Raw genomic sequence first — 12,449 nt, forward strand, 5'->3', positions numbered from 1 at the left:
TTTGCTTTTTGCAGTTGACCTAATCCCCAGGCTCAGACGTGACTATTTGCTTGGACGTTTTGTGTTCACATGACGGGTAAAGGATGTAGACTGTGGAGACACACCCAGATTGCAGGTGACGAAGACAAACAGTGAAACTCAATAAAGCAAAGAAGCGAACCTACCTCGTGACATTCTTCCTGTAGCACATAATCACATGAGAAGCCCAATAATTCAGTGGCATGGCAATTGCAGAGACTGCTTAGGAGATGTGGCTCGTTACTTTAAATAAAGGGAGAGTTTATTGTTAAGTGAGGTCTAAGTGCTTTTAAACTGCTGGTGAAGCAGTAGCAGCTGCCTGGGCTTGAATAGACAGCAGGTGGGCAGGTCTGAAAAAGGCAGTTGAAACAAATTTAAAAAAAAATCCCCCTGACCAGTTGACAAATTTACATGTGGGCCAACAGCTGAAAGACTTGTGGGTTTTTTTGTCCACTAACTGTAGGAAGGAGACACACCTTAAACACCTGTATGCATGAGCAGATGCAGTCACACTTTTCTTTTTTTCTTGATTTTCCTTTTGATTTGGAAAGATAGATTCTCACTTTCATTTAACTAAACAGCAGTCGAGGTTATATGAAAATGTATTCAAACGATCAAAACCTATGTTTGACGAAGATTTTTGTATTATTACTGTGCAGCTAACATTAAAGCAGTTGTGCTGGTTGACAGATGAAGTAGCTGATAGAGAAAAACTTAAATAAGTTACCTTTTCTTGTAGTGATTCTTAGTTGCAAACATCATCAAATATGGGTTTTTTTCACTGTCCCAATTAACTGAGTTGCTATACACCCAGCAAGAATCTTCAAGCAATTCCAGTTGTTTTCCAGTCTATTTGAAATATCCCTGGATGCCAATAGTTACATGTTCACGTGTTCCCTTCCTTCAATCCTAAATAACTTTTTTTCTTGGAGGCAACTTGTGATTTGTATATGAAAAATATATATATATTTTTTGAACAATGCAAAATCCTGTCATCCAGAAGTCACAGTTATTTAGTTTTTCTCCAATTAAGATGTTTTATGTACTCCAAAATCAAAGCATTTTTCTGTTTGACCAGTTGAGTCACTTCTAGATCTCTTTGTCAGGAGTAAAAATTAAAAGGAAAAAAGCAGACTGTTACTCATATTAACTGGCCAAAGATGATAAAAGGGATCCACTCTTCTACTGTCGTCAGACATACTGTGATGCATTTTAAAATTGCGCATGGAGTCCATTGGTCCAAAGACAGACTTTCTAGGATGAGAATCGATGAGGACCCAACTTGTGACGGGTGTGAGATAATCCCAGCTAATTTGTTCTGGTCTTGTATTAAACTGTTTAAGTTTTCACAAAATATCTCAGACATTCTAGAACAAATACAGGCAAACTTAAGACCCCCTCTTTGATTATTTGGGGTTATTTCTTGGACTGATGGTGGTGGCGGATGGTTAAGACATTCTCGGGGTTATGTGTGAAAAGATTTCCCGTCCTTATTCAAATGAACAGTTGGAAAATTAATACAATTCCCCCAAAAATAATTTATTTCTCCAGATAAGCAGGTTGTCAGATAGCCAATTATACATTTTTCAAAGAAATTGGAATAATACAAAAATAAACACACAAGCCTGCTGTACTCCGTATGCCAAAGAGCAACTGATGTCCACAAAGTCCATTTTTGTCCTGACTCACATTTTATTTTGTCATTAGTTTATTTTCCAGCTTGCGTCAGTTCTACTAGTGGGTGGCATTAACATTATGTAGTCAATGAATTAGAAATCCTGCTTTGAACATTAAAATCACATGAGATGAGAAGTAAGTTAAGCCCTCAGGAGTTGACGTCTGGGGATGGTGGGGTGGGGGTCCAGTAGGGGTGCAAATGACTAGTTTGATCACAATATGATAGTTTAAATTATTACAGTGGATTGCGGTTTGATGTCTCAATTCAGTCACAATGCCGTTTTGATTTGATTGAACACAATAATTTCCCAGGAGAAAGGCAGTTTCTTTATTTGGTTGTTTGTTTTTAATAATTCAACTTCAATTGGTTTTCTTAGAAAACAACTAACATGAAATATAAACCGACTAAATATTGAAACAACAAACAAAAACTTTTAGACCCCCTTATGGGCCTGGGCTTGGGCCTCCCTAAGGGGCATCACAAGGACCCCCCTTGGGGCCTTTTTAGGGGACCCACTATGGCGCCCTTTAGAGCCCTGGGTTGAGCCCGCTCAGTGTTGGCTACCTCCTGGTGGTTGCTAGCTTCTCCCGGACTTCTCATCTAACCTTCGACCGCTGGTTCCGTCCGCATTGGGCATTTACTCCAGGTTTTCTTGTAATCATGATATCTGCAGAGAGAAAAGAGAAGCTCACAAAGAAACATCCGGAGCATGCTTTGTTTTAGCTAGCTACAGTGGTAATTTTAACAAATTTTTGGGTAGAGACATTTTCTTCTCTGTTTTCTCACTGATCGCTATGCCGCAGCTAGCTTCTTCATTTACCACATTTTAGGGGGAAAACGTCACGGAAGCCTAACTTTAAAATAAAGCAATTTTCAAAATAAAAGTGTGTTTGATAAACAGTTATTGTATCGATTCTTGCATTTTGAATCAATGACCACATATTGGCTGTATCAGTGTGTCGTAACACCGCTTCTTTCCATGGATGCCATTTCTTTCGATTAGTGCTCAGTAAGTTAATTTACTGGAGTTGGTGTTTGGTAATTGGGGAGTCTGTATTCCTTTTGTTGTTAAAATGAAACTCGAAAATAAGAAGATACTGACTAACTCAGTGGGAAAAGAAAAAACACTAAGTACTCCCTTGGCTCTTCATGAGGATTCATTAGAAATGTGTGCGTATGTTTTATTTTTAGTGGTGTGTGTTTAGGAGAAGTAGCCGAGCCTTGTCAGTTTTCAGGGCCTTCCTCTGCTCTGTCACACTGAGTCTCTGTCTCTCGCTGAGAGCTATGTATATTTCATAAGCCCAGGGTGCCTTTTTGTCTTAAGATACGCCGCACCTCCCCGGCCTGTCTCTCTGCTGTTCGTCAGCGGAGGGAGCCATCACAGACTCTTTTTTTTTCATTAATCTACCCCACTTCCCTCTCTCACCACGCTGACAGCCACCCTCTGCTTTTCATGGTCAGCTTGTCTCTCTCTTGAAGTTGTCCCTCCTTCCTCTCTCAGCTGTGCGGAGGAGAGCACATCCATAAAGACTGGGTCTGTCAGCCGAAGCCTTTCTCTCTGCGTCTCTCTCCGTCTTTGATTCTTTATGTCTGTCTGTTTTGCAGCTCTGTCACTTCAGGGAAGGGACACTTCTTCACCCGGAGCTGCATCCCCTTTAGTTGTTTTCTTTTTATAGCAGAAATCTGAGTGCTTTGACAGCAGCTAAAAATGGGTGCAGCAGTGACAAAAAATGTCTTGAATTAATCGCATTATTTGCAACATCAGCCTATTTTGATGGTTTATTTTGTGTTTACAAGAATCGTACACTTCACCTTTACGTTAATGTGGATGCTGGATAACACATTCAACGCAAATCACATCAGCACTTCCTGTGTTTGAAATTCTATGTTTCTTGAAGTCAACCCGTGATGTCCCGTCTGCTGTGACTGGTCGGCCAATTAGTTAAAGTTAGATAACGAGGTAACAGGCCATTTGTTGTTTGGGGTGTGATTAATAAATAGCAGAATGTCTCATAGGGACGTAAAAGAAGAGGTAGAGTTTAAAACACTGAAACAATTGAAGAATGCTTTTAAAATAGTGGATATTTTCAATGCATACCGTTCAAATGATGATGCATTCATTTTTTCCAGGCAGGAACTACATCTGCAACTGGAACTGCTGAAGAGGTGGATTCGGGTTTGAGGCCTTCACAGCCTGCAGTGCCTGATCGCACGTCTTCATGCCCGGTGACCTTAGAGGCCGAGAAAGCTGACCATCAACATTCCAGTGAGTGTTCTGATTCCAAATTGTATCCATTTTCATGCTTTATTGTTTTATTTTTGTTTTCTTTTCCACCGTTTTGTAAACTTTTTTTTAACTTTTTTGAGTGATTCTGTTTTATCCTCAAAGATGTGATGCACATGGAGAGATGAAAAAGTTTGACATTGTTGACCATGCAGACACTAAAATGTGATCCTTTTGCTGTTCATAATTAAAACGAGCATGCAGTAAGCTAGCACCAATTCTTTTATGACTCAGATAACTCCATGTATTAATGTCTTTCCTCCTTTGGAAGCTACATGAGCTATGTTTTAGGTTAGATGTTTATTTCTTCTACATATTTGGGCATAAGTGTCGATTACACACAAAACCTGGTTCATTCTAACAGGATTTATGATCTGCATTTAGTTTTGTCAACCTTTTAGAATTGTTTTCACTGTTGATCAGACTTCTAAACAGATAGATGATGTTTTAGTTATTTCCCTTCACAGATCTAAATATCCCTGTGCTGCAAACACATTTGCGTCACTTTCCCATCAACTACCAGCTTTATCTGACTTGTAAATTTCATAGATTTACATTTCTGTTTGCTGCCAGTTTGTGTGTAAGGGGTTTCGCTCAAGACATACATAGATGTTGTGGTTTAGCCCTCGGTTACCACAGAATGTTTCTTCTCACTTTAAAAATAATCGAATCTTTGCTTCCTTGTTTGTTGTGAGAAATCTTTCTGACCCTGCTTTATCGCAACACAGGAAGTAGAGAAACACCAGAGTGAGAAGAGGGGTGAGGTGGCTCTGACACCTAAACCGAAAAAGCTGCAAGAATGACTACTTTGGTCATTTTTCATGTTAGGGCTTAACATCCTCAATCCCTAAATATACTCTCAACATCTATCATCTTCTCAATCAAACAGCTCTAACTCTTCTTTCCTATCTGGTTGGATCTCAATCATCTGTCCACACATGATGTCGTGGATTAGATTGTGGTATTTGCCTGCAGTTTGTTTTGCAAATGCATCATGGAAGCGATCCCCTCGCCATCCATTGACAGCAACATTTTATAGCAACTGCTCCGAATTATTAGTACTGCAAACCTGCAAACCTGCAAACGCACAGGCACAACCAGGAACCATTTACCAGCTCTCTGCTGCTTACTGTGTGTGTGTGTGTGTGTGTGTGTGTGTGTGTGTGTGTGTGTGTGTGTGTGTGTGTGTGTGTGTGTGTGTGTGTGTGTGTGTGTGTGTGTGTGTGTGTGTGAGTGTGTGTGTGTGTGTGTGTGTGTGTGTGTGTGTGTGTGTGTGTGTGTGTGTGTGTGTGTGTGTGTGTGTGAGTGTGGCCTGGAGGAAGTCATCACTGCAGTGGATTTTTGGAGCTTAGCATGTTTATATGAAAAGCAGTGGCTGTCTCCTCTCATCAGTGCATCTAGGCTGCTTCTTGTCTTCCTCTCTTCCTCTTCTTCTTTCTCTTACGTGCAAATATTTACCCTCATAAACACTGGGAAGTTTCCCATTTCTCTGCATTTCATTTTTCACTGTTTCTTTTTCCGATCTGCTTCTTTTGCTCACAGCTCACATGTTCAGGCCTCTTTTGCCTCTTTTCTCCCGGGCTATTTTCTGTTTCGCCACGAGGGCCCTTCCTGTCGTTTACAGAATCTCATCTTGAGTTTCCTTTCCAACGGATCCCACACGTGTGCAGCAACACACACAGAGACACTCGTGCACAACCACAAAAGCACTTGATCAAACAGCCATGACATGGGGAGCACCGTACATCTTCAGACGCGTTACTCCAGCGACCCTCCCAGAACTCGAGTGTGGTTTAAAATGGGTTTTCATGAGTTATTTAAATGATCTCCATCATAAACGTTGTGCTGCAGCTCCCACCGACATGACATGGCCCATTTCCTCCACTCAGGCTCGAAACGTGGCATAAAGGATGCTTGCAGTGTTCAGAGTGAAATAGAGGTACATAATCAAGGACTGGTTGGTTTAAATCATTTAATCTGAGCCAAAGGAACATCCATACTGAGGTTTAAGAAATAAAGACATTTTCTTGTCTCTGTTGGTCAACATTTGTTCAAAGAGGGTAAAAAAGTAGAAGCAGCTCTCCTTTAAACAGTTTTATCCAGTCTTTGTTTTACCACCACCTTCTACCCTTGTCTTTTGGATAAATTTCAATTAGCCATATTCACATTATATGAATGTGTGTGTGTGTGTGTGTGTGTGTGTGTGTGTGTGTGTGTGTGTGTGTGTGTGTGTGTGTGTGTGTGTGTGTGTGTGTGTGTCCTGACACAGAAATCACACGTGCTGATGATGTTATTGTCATGAGAGTGTGCTTTGATTGTGATAGCACAGCTGGACTTGGCAGACTTGGTAATGTTGAACACCTGGCTGCTGGCCAGTTCAATGCAATTCCAGTTGACCCCTCTGGGAGTGGAACTGGTACTGGTTAGAGCTCGGGAGGATGCGTGAGTATCAGAGACAATCAGTTTGGAGAAGACCTTCAACGTAAATTATAGATGGGGGCCAGGAAGGTGACAGAAGTTCGTCTTTCCCTTGATTGTCAACCAGCAGAGTAGCAGGAGGACCGGAGCAGGAGAGGCGTGCAGAGGAGATGAGTTAAAGGTGTGGTTTACTGGTTTATTCAATGCATTTGCAGTGTTCTCTAGTGTAAATCAATTCCTTATGAGTCATTAAAATGTTTGCTGGTTTGCGGGTGCAGAGGTGGGCTGAAAACAGCCAGATTGCTCATTATTATTCATGATATGCACACCTTGCTTCTGATTGGCTAGCAGAACACATTCAGCCATGTTGCAAAGCCACCATCACCAAGACACTCTCCGCTCTCTCTCCTTGCTGCAACAAAAAAAGCTCTACTGTTGGTGGGCGTGAGCCAGGATGGGCGTGGCCATGAATGCAAATTCACAGTGTGACATAGATATGTGAGAATTTTCAAATCCTAGTATTTCACCATCTATTTTCTATCAGAAGCTAATGCAGGAGATTGGTTTAGGAGACTGTTTTCATGCTGAGTCTGCATGAAAAACTCAGAGGGACAATTATAATTAGAAATAATTAAAAAAAATCAGTCAACTACGACTTTAAAGACAAAAAATGAAAAGTGAAGGCAGAAGCAACAGGAAATGTTTCTGGAAATAAAGCAAAAACATAGTTAGGAACGCCATTGCTGGATTCCCCTTCTCCACTCCCTCCTTTAGCTTCTTTTCTTTTGTCCCTATCAGCGGGAAAGGGAGGGTGGGTTAACTTCCAATGACAGTGACAAGCTTGCCTCGGCTTCTGTGAAGCACTGCAGATGGAAGGGCCTGTGTGTGTGTGTGTGTGTGTGTGTGTGTGTGTGTGTGTGTGTGTGTGTGTGTGTGTGTGTGTGTGTGTGTGTGTGTGTGTGTGTGTGTGTGTGTGTGTGTGTGTGTGTGTGTGTGTGTGTGTGTGTGTGTGTGTGTGTGTGTGTGTGTGTGTGTGTGTGTGTGTGTGTGTGTGTGTGAGAGAGAGAGAGAGAGAGAGAGAGGGTGATTAAAATGCCTCTGAAGACCACCATATACCAGGATTCTTGGCACTGCAACAACTAGAATAGCATCACCTCACTGCCTTCTTTCTCCAGCTTAGCAAAGGGGACACTGAGGTGTGCACCTTTTTAGGGATTAAGTCACAAAGTTGAAAAACTCCACAAGACAACGCTTAGAGAAAAAGGCGTTCTCGTTGTCTTTTTTTCATGACATTCATTCTTTGTGGGAGGGGAGCTTCGCTGGATGGCCTGTGTGGCTGGGTTTTCATTCATCAGCTTGAGTTATTTAGTCATGTCGTGATCACAGGACTTCTGGAGAAGTGGAGCTCTCTTCTGCAGTGCGGCGCCAGTCCTGGCGGGCATGGGGGAATTAGTCAGGAGACAGTGGGTTTGGCGAGGTGCCACACTTATTAGCCACTCACAGGGTGGGCACGGTCTATTGCCTCCACTCAGTCACTCACTTTGTTTGCACTTTGTGTTTGTTTGTGTGCTTGTGCAAGAGGAGCATGTGGGTTAGGAATCTCCTCTGGTCACACTGACCTTATTGTTCAGTCACTCCTGGTTGAGTTGTCCCCTCTCCAACACATTCCTCTCTCTTAAATTCTCAATAAAAGAGCCAACCTCTCTCTCGTTCTCTTTTTCTCTCTTTGCCCTCACACTTTTCCTGTTTCCATCTCTTCTTTCTCATTTTACATCCGGATGGATTTGATTTAGCGGCTGTGGTTTTCCATCCAGAGCTTGGAAGCCTGAGAGTAGACTTGTGAGGAGAGCTATAGATTCACAGCTAGCAGAGCATGTCATTACTTGGCCATAGCTCATCACCAGATACATCATCAAGCTGGCGCGCTAATAGATGTGATCTGTCGCCATTCAGGAAGTAATAAACCTTTCATCATTTCATTAATTTAATTATTTCCTTCTCGCATTTTGCATGAAATTCCAGTAAATGATGACAGTGAAACGTATCTGAGAGTGTTTTTATTTTTTTTAATCCACGGTGAATGCTTGACTGGAGCGAGCAGTAAATTTAGAAACTGTGTTCAGGTTCTTATTGTTGCACACTTGAAGAAAACAAACTCCCAAGTGTGCACGTGTGCAAAGGAGTCTTTTATTCCTGGAACTCAAATTGGAAATACAGACACACAAGTACAACGTACGAGTTCCTGCAGGCGGTGGTGTGTTACAGAACAACACAGGGTACATCTAGGACACCCTGAGCTGCCCAGAGCGTCTGTGTGGTCTTTACTAAACCTGAACACGATTCGCTAAAGCATCAGGAGTATGAATGCTTACAAAAATGAACCATAAACAAAGTAAAGTGGTTCTAATGTCCGTTTTTCTACTCTGTACCTTCGCATCATTAAATGGCTGTCTTCTCGAATCAGACTTGATTTAATAAAAGTGTTATGAGATTAAAAAACTCTAATCCAGTGGTTCTCATGCAATGCGCCCTAATGGGAAAATGTCTGAGGTGGTGGATTGATGTTAAGGTATCCAGAGCAGGGGAGGGGGTGCGTTGAATACAGCATCTACTTTGGGTTTTATGTCGGGGAATCTCCGACGGGGGATGTGTCCCATTTTGTGTCGGCATCGTGCCCGACTGATCTGAGGTTAATACTCTGTGTGGAGCAGCGAGGTCACTGGCTGCAGACGTGTTTCAGCAGAAGCTCTGAAACAGTTGACCACTTAGTGGCTGACCTCCCAACTCTGACCTTTGACACCACATTCATCAGGAAACAGGTGTTTAAGCAGGATTAGGCCAGGCTGCTTGCACGCTCGGCTCACATCCGTTCATGTCATTGGTGCTTTTTCTCTTGGTTTAGAGCAGACCAAAAAAGACAACTGTCTTTTGTTTTAAATGTTTCTGTGTGCTTTTGTGATGCTCTCCACACTCTTGCTCCCTCTGCTCTTTTTGCAAGCGCATGACTAAAATCACTCTTTCTGCCTCCTGGCATCCCTGTTCTCTACCTCTCCTCTTCATTTTTTCTGCTTTTTCAATTCCTTTCTCCTTCATTCCCTTTAAACTGTCCTCCGCTGTCAGGCGACTAGGCTGAGACTAAATGCTTTTTGCTGTCTCTCAGCAGGGGTGACTGTAATAAAGCTTGTCAGTAGGAGGCATGGGTCACACTGTCACATGCTCTTTGCCTCCTCCCTTTAACTCTCTCCTCCATCTCTTTCCATCACCTCATCATTCTTCCCCCAAGATTCTGTGCTTTCATTTTTTTTACTTTCTCATTTGTTGGCCCTTTCTTCCCCCATTTTGTCTTGCTCTTGCTCCTTTGACTCGTCTCCCCCGTGCCCCAATAGCTCTCTCGTTTCCTTGCCAACAGCACTTTCAGTAGCACGATGAATAAAAGTGGCAACGGGAGACACTTGTCTCCGCGACCACACACAAACACGCACGTTCAGGCGCACTGGCGATCCATGTAAATGACTCCAGGTGAGCGTGCATTGTTTGCCCAGCTGCTCCTCCTAAGACCATTTCCTGTTCCATAGTAAACCAGCAGGTTACATGGAAATCAGCTTCCTTTACACAAAACAGTACTTTCTTTATGATCTTTGTGCCCAGAGTACTTTATTTTTATTTGTGCACGCTTGTTTCATGCTAATAAATCAGTCAAAGGTTACAGCTTGCATATTATTTGCATGCAGGCTTTTTAAACAGGTTCAAATTATTTTTTCATCCAGTGTGTAAGATCATGTGTGTGTGTGTGTGGAGCTTCTAATAGTGTGTATGTTGTTTCTCTTGATCTAGCCACAGGATGGCAATGCTGAGTCCTTTCCTTAACCTTGTCTGCACACACACACACACACACACACACACACACACACACACACACACACACACACACACACACACACACACACACACACACACACACACACACACACACACAAAGCTCTCTTTAGTCCATGTTAGCCCTGGCTTGTGTAAGGTGACAGAGCACAGTGAATAATTTAGTTGCGGCCATGTTAATGGCTGACAGTGAACACGGCCTCTCCTCTGCTGTTAGCCTATCACTGCTACTTTCTGTTTCACTCTCTCTTCTTCTCCCTCTCTTCTCATCTGATGGGTATCTACATTTTTCATTTATTTTGTTCTAGTTGTACAATTTCTACATGTTACTTTTATCAGATCATTAATATTTTATTGTTTCAAAAAGAAAACTGAGCAAACGTTGTTTTATAACTCTGACAAAGAAGTTTAAGATGGAATAAAAACACATTTTTCTGTTTTGCTTCATTTGTTTTTTTATTTAAGCTCAAAATGACACCTTCACCTCCTCTTAAATCATGAGATAAGCAAAATAAAAAAGTAAGAATATAATTATGATGAAATAATAATAAAAAGTGGCAATAATTAGAGAAGTGCCTACTATATACGCAGTGTAGGTACTGATCAGAGCGGTACAAACACAACACTGGGTCAGGTGACCGGGACCAAGTGAGTGGAGTGGGCAGTCCTAGGATTTTCATTCATGAGTCCAACAGCAGAGGGGAAGAAACTGTTCTTGTAGCAAGAGGTTTTGGTCCGAACGGATCTGAGCCTTCTGCCAGATAGGAGTGAGTCAAACAGAATGTGTCCAGGGTGACACAGGTCAGTTGTTCTCTGACCTGCACGCCTCAATGTCCTGGAGTCACACAGATCCTGTATGGAGTCAATGACCTTCTCAGCTGAGAGTACAACATTCTGCAGCTTCTTCTTGTTCCTGGTGGTAGATCCAGTGTACCACATGGTGATTGAAGTGGTGAGGATGGACTCAATGACTGCAATGTAGAACTGCCTCATCGTCTGTGCTGGTATGTTGAAGTTCTTCAGCTACCTCAGAAAGTACATCCTCTGCTGGACCTTATTTATGACAAAATTGATGCTGGGCTCCCACTTGAGGTCTTGGGTGATGGTGGTTCCCAGGAAGCGACATGAGTCCACTGTCGTGATGGGAGTGTCAGACAGGCTTATGGGGGGAAGTGGGGCTGTGTGCTTCCTAAAGTTCACAACAGCCTCCTGAATTATTGTGAGTAATGAAAAAAATTGTTTAATCATTCACAAAGAACCACATTTTAATTTTTTATTAAATTTTTCTTCATTATTTTAGAATCGAATAACACCTCTTTGATTTGTGCTAAACTAAAGTGAGTAACTAAGTAAAGTTTATTCCTATCACATATTTTACTGCATCAAAAAAGCAAATCAAAATGCTTCAAAAAGACATAAAAATTTAAAATATGAATAAAAATACAAAAAAACAAAAGAATTAAAGATCTTTAAATTCTAATTAATAAAAATTATTGAAGAAAAAAAACAAATTGTGATAATCTTTTTAGAAACACCTATATAGACATTTATGATTAAAAAAGTCTTGAAAACTGCAAAAAATATATTTATTTTTCTTACACTAATAACTCAAAGCCACTGAGACATCACTGCCTGATTTGTGTTTAAAATTTGATTTTAGTCATTATCAGGTTAATCTAGTGTCTGTCAATCAGAGGGAAGCCCCGCCCCCAAACATACCCTACCAAACTTTCCATGTCTAAATATTTTATCTTTTATTTCATGTCTATTTTTTATCTTTCCTGCAACAATTAGTTTATTTTTTTATTAATTGCAACCAAGCCTTACTGAATGTCTTCTTTAATTTCATTTTTCTGATAGAAACTATTTATCTAATCCTCTTCCTGTTACCTCCTGATCCGATGCACCAGATGGTTTGCTTCACTAAATCATCGAGGGAAGTTGTTGGAAATGGTTTGGAAAAGGGCCGGCATCTTGAGAAAACTGCTTGGCATGTGATTGATAACCCATCTGTCTATCACTGTCATAGGCTAGCTGCAGCCAATCAGATAAACAGAGTGGAAGCCTGTGGGCAAGTCGACCCCCTGCCAAAACAAGTCAAGAGAAGAGCAAAGACATCTTTTCAATCAAAAGCTGGCAGTGATGCTCTGGGTTTTTCTTCCAGGGAAAAATATC

General features: G+C 41.5%; 1 protein-coding gene across 1 annotated transcript in view; it reads left to right on the plus strand.

The window, feature by feature from the left end:
- gse1b (Gse1 coiled-coil protein b) overlaps window positions 1-12,449 on the plus strand; it is a 193,534-nt gene that overhangs the window by 60,872 nt on the left and 120,213 nt on the right. Inside the window, exon 2 of the mRNA XM_015952909.3 lies at window positions 3,827-3,962. Within this exon, the coding sequence (XP_015808395.3) occupies window positions 3,827-3,962 (136 nt within the window). The remainder of the gene's footprint in view (window positions 1-3,826; window positions 3,963-12,449) is intronic.

The sequence above is a fragment of the Nothobranchius furzeri genome, chromosome 9 (assembly GCF_043380555.1).
Source record: "Nothobranchius furzeri strain GRZ-AD chromosome 9, NfurGRZ-RIMD1, whole genome shotgun sequence".
NCBI lineage: Eukaryota > Metazoa > Chordata > Actinopteri > Cyprinodontiformes > Nothobranchiidae > Nothobranchius > Nothobranchius furzeri.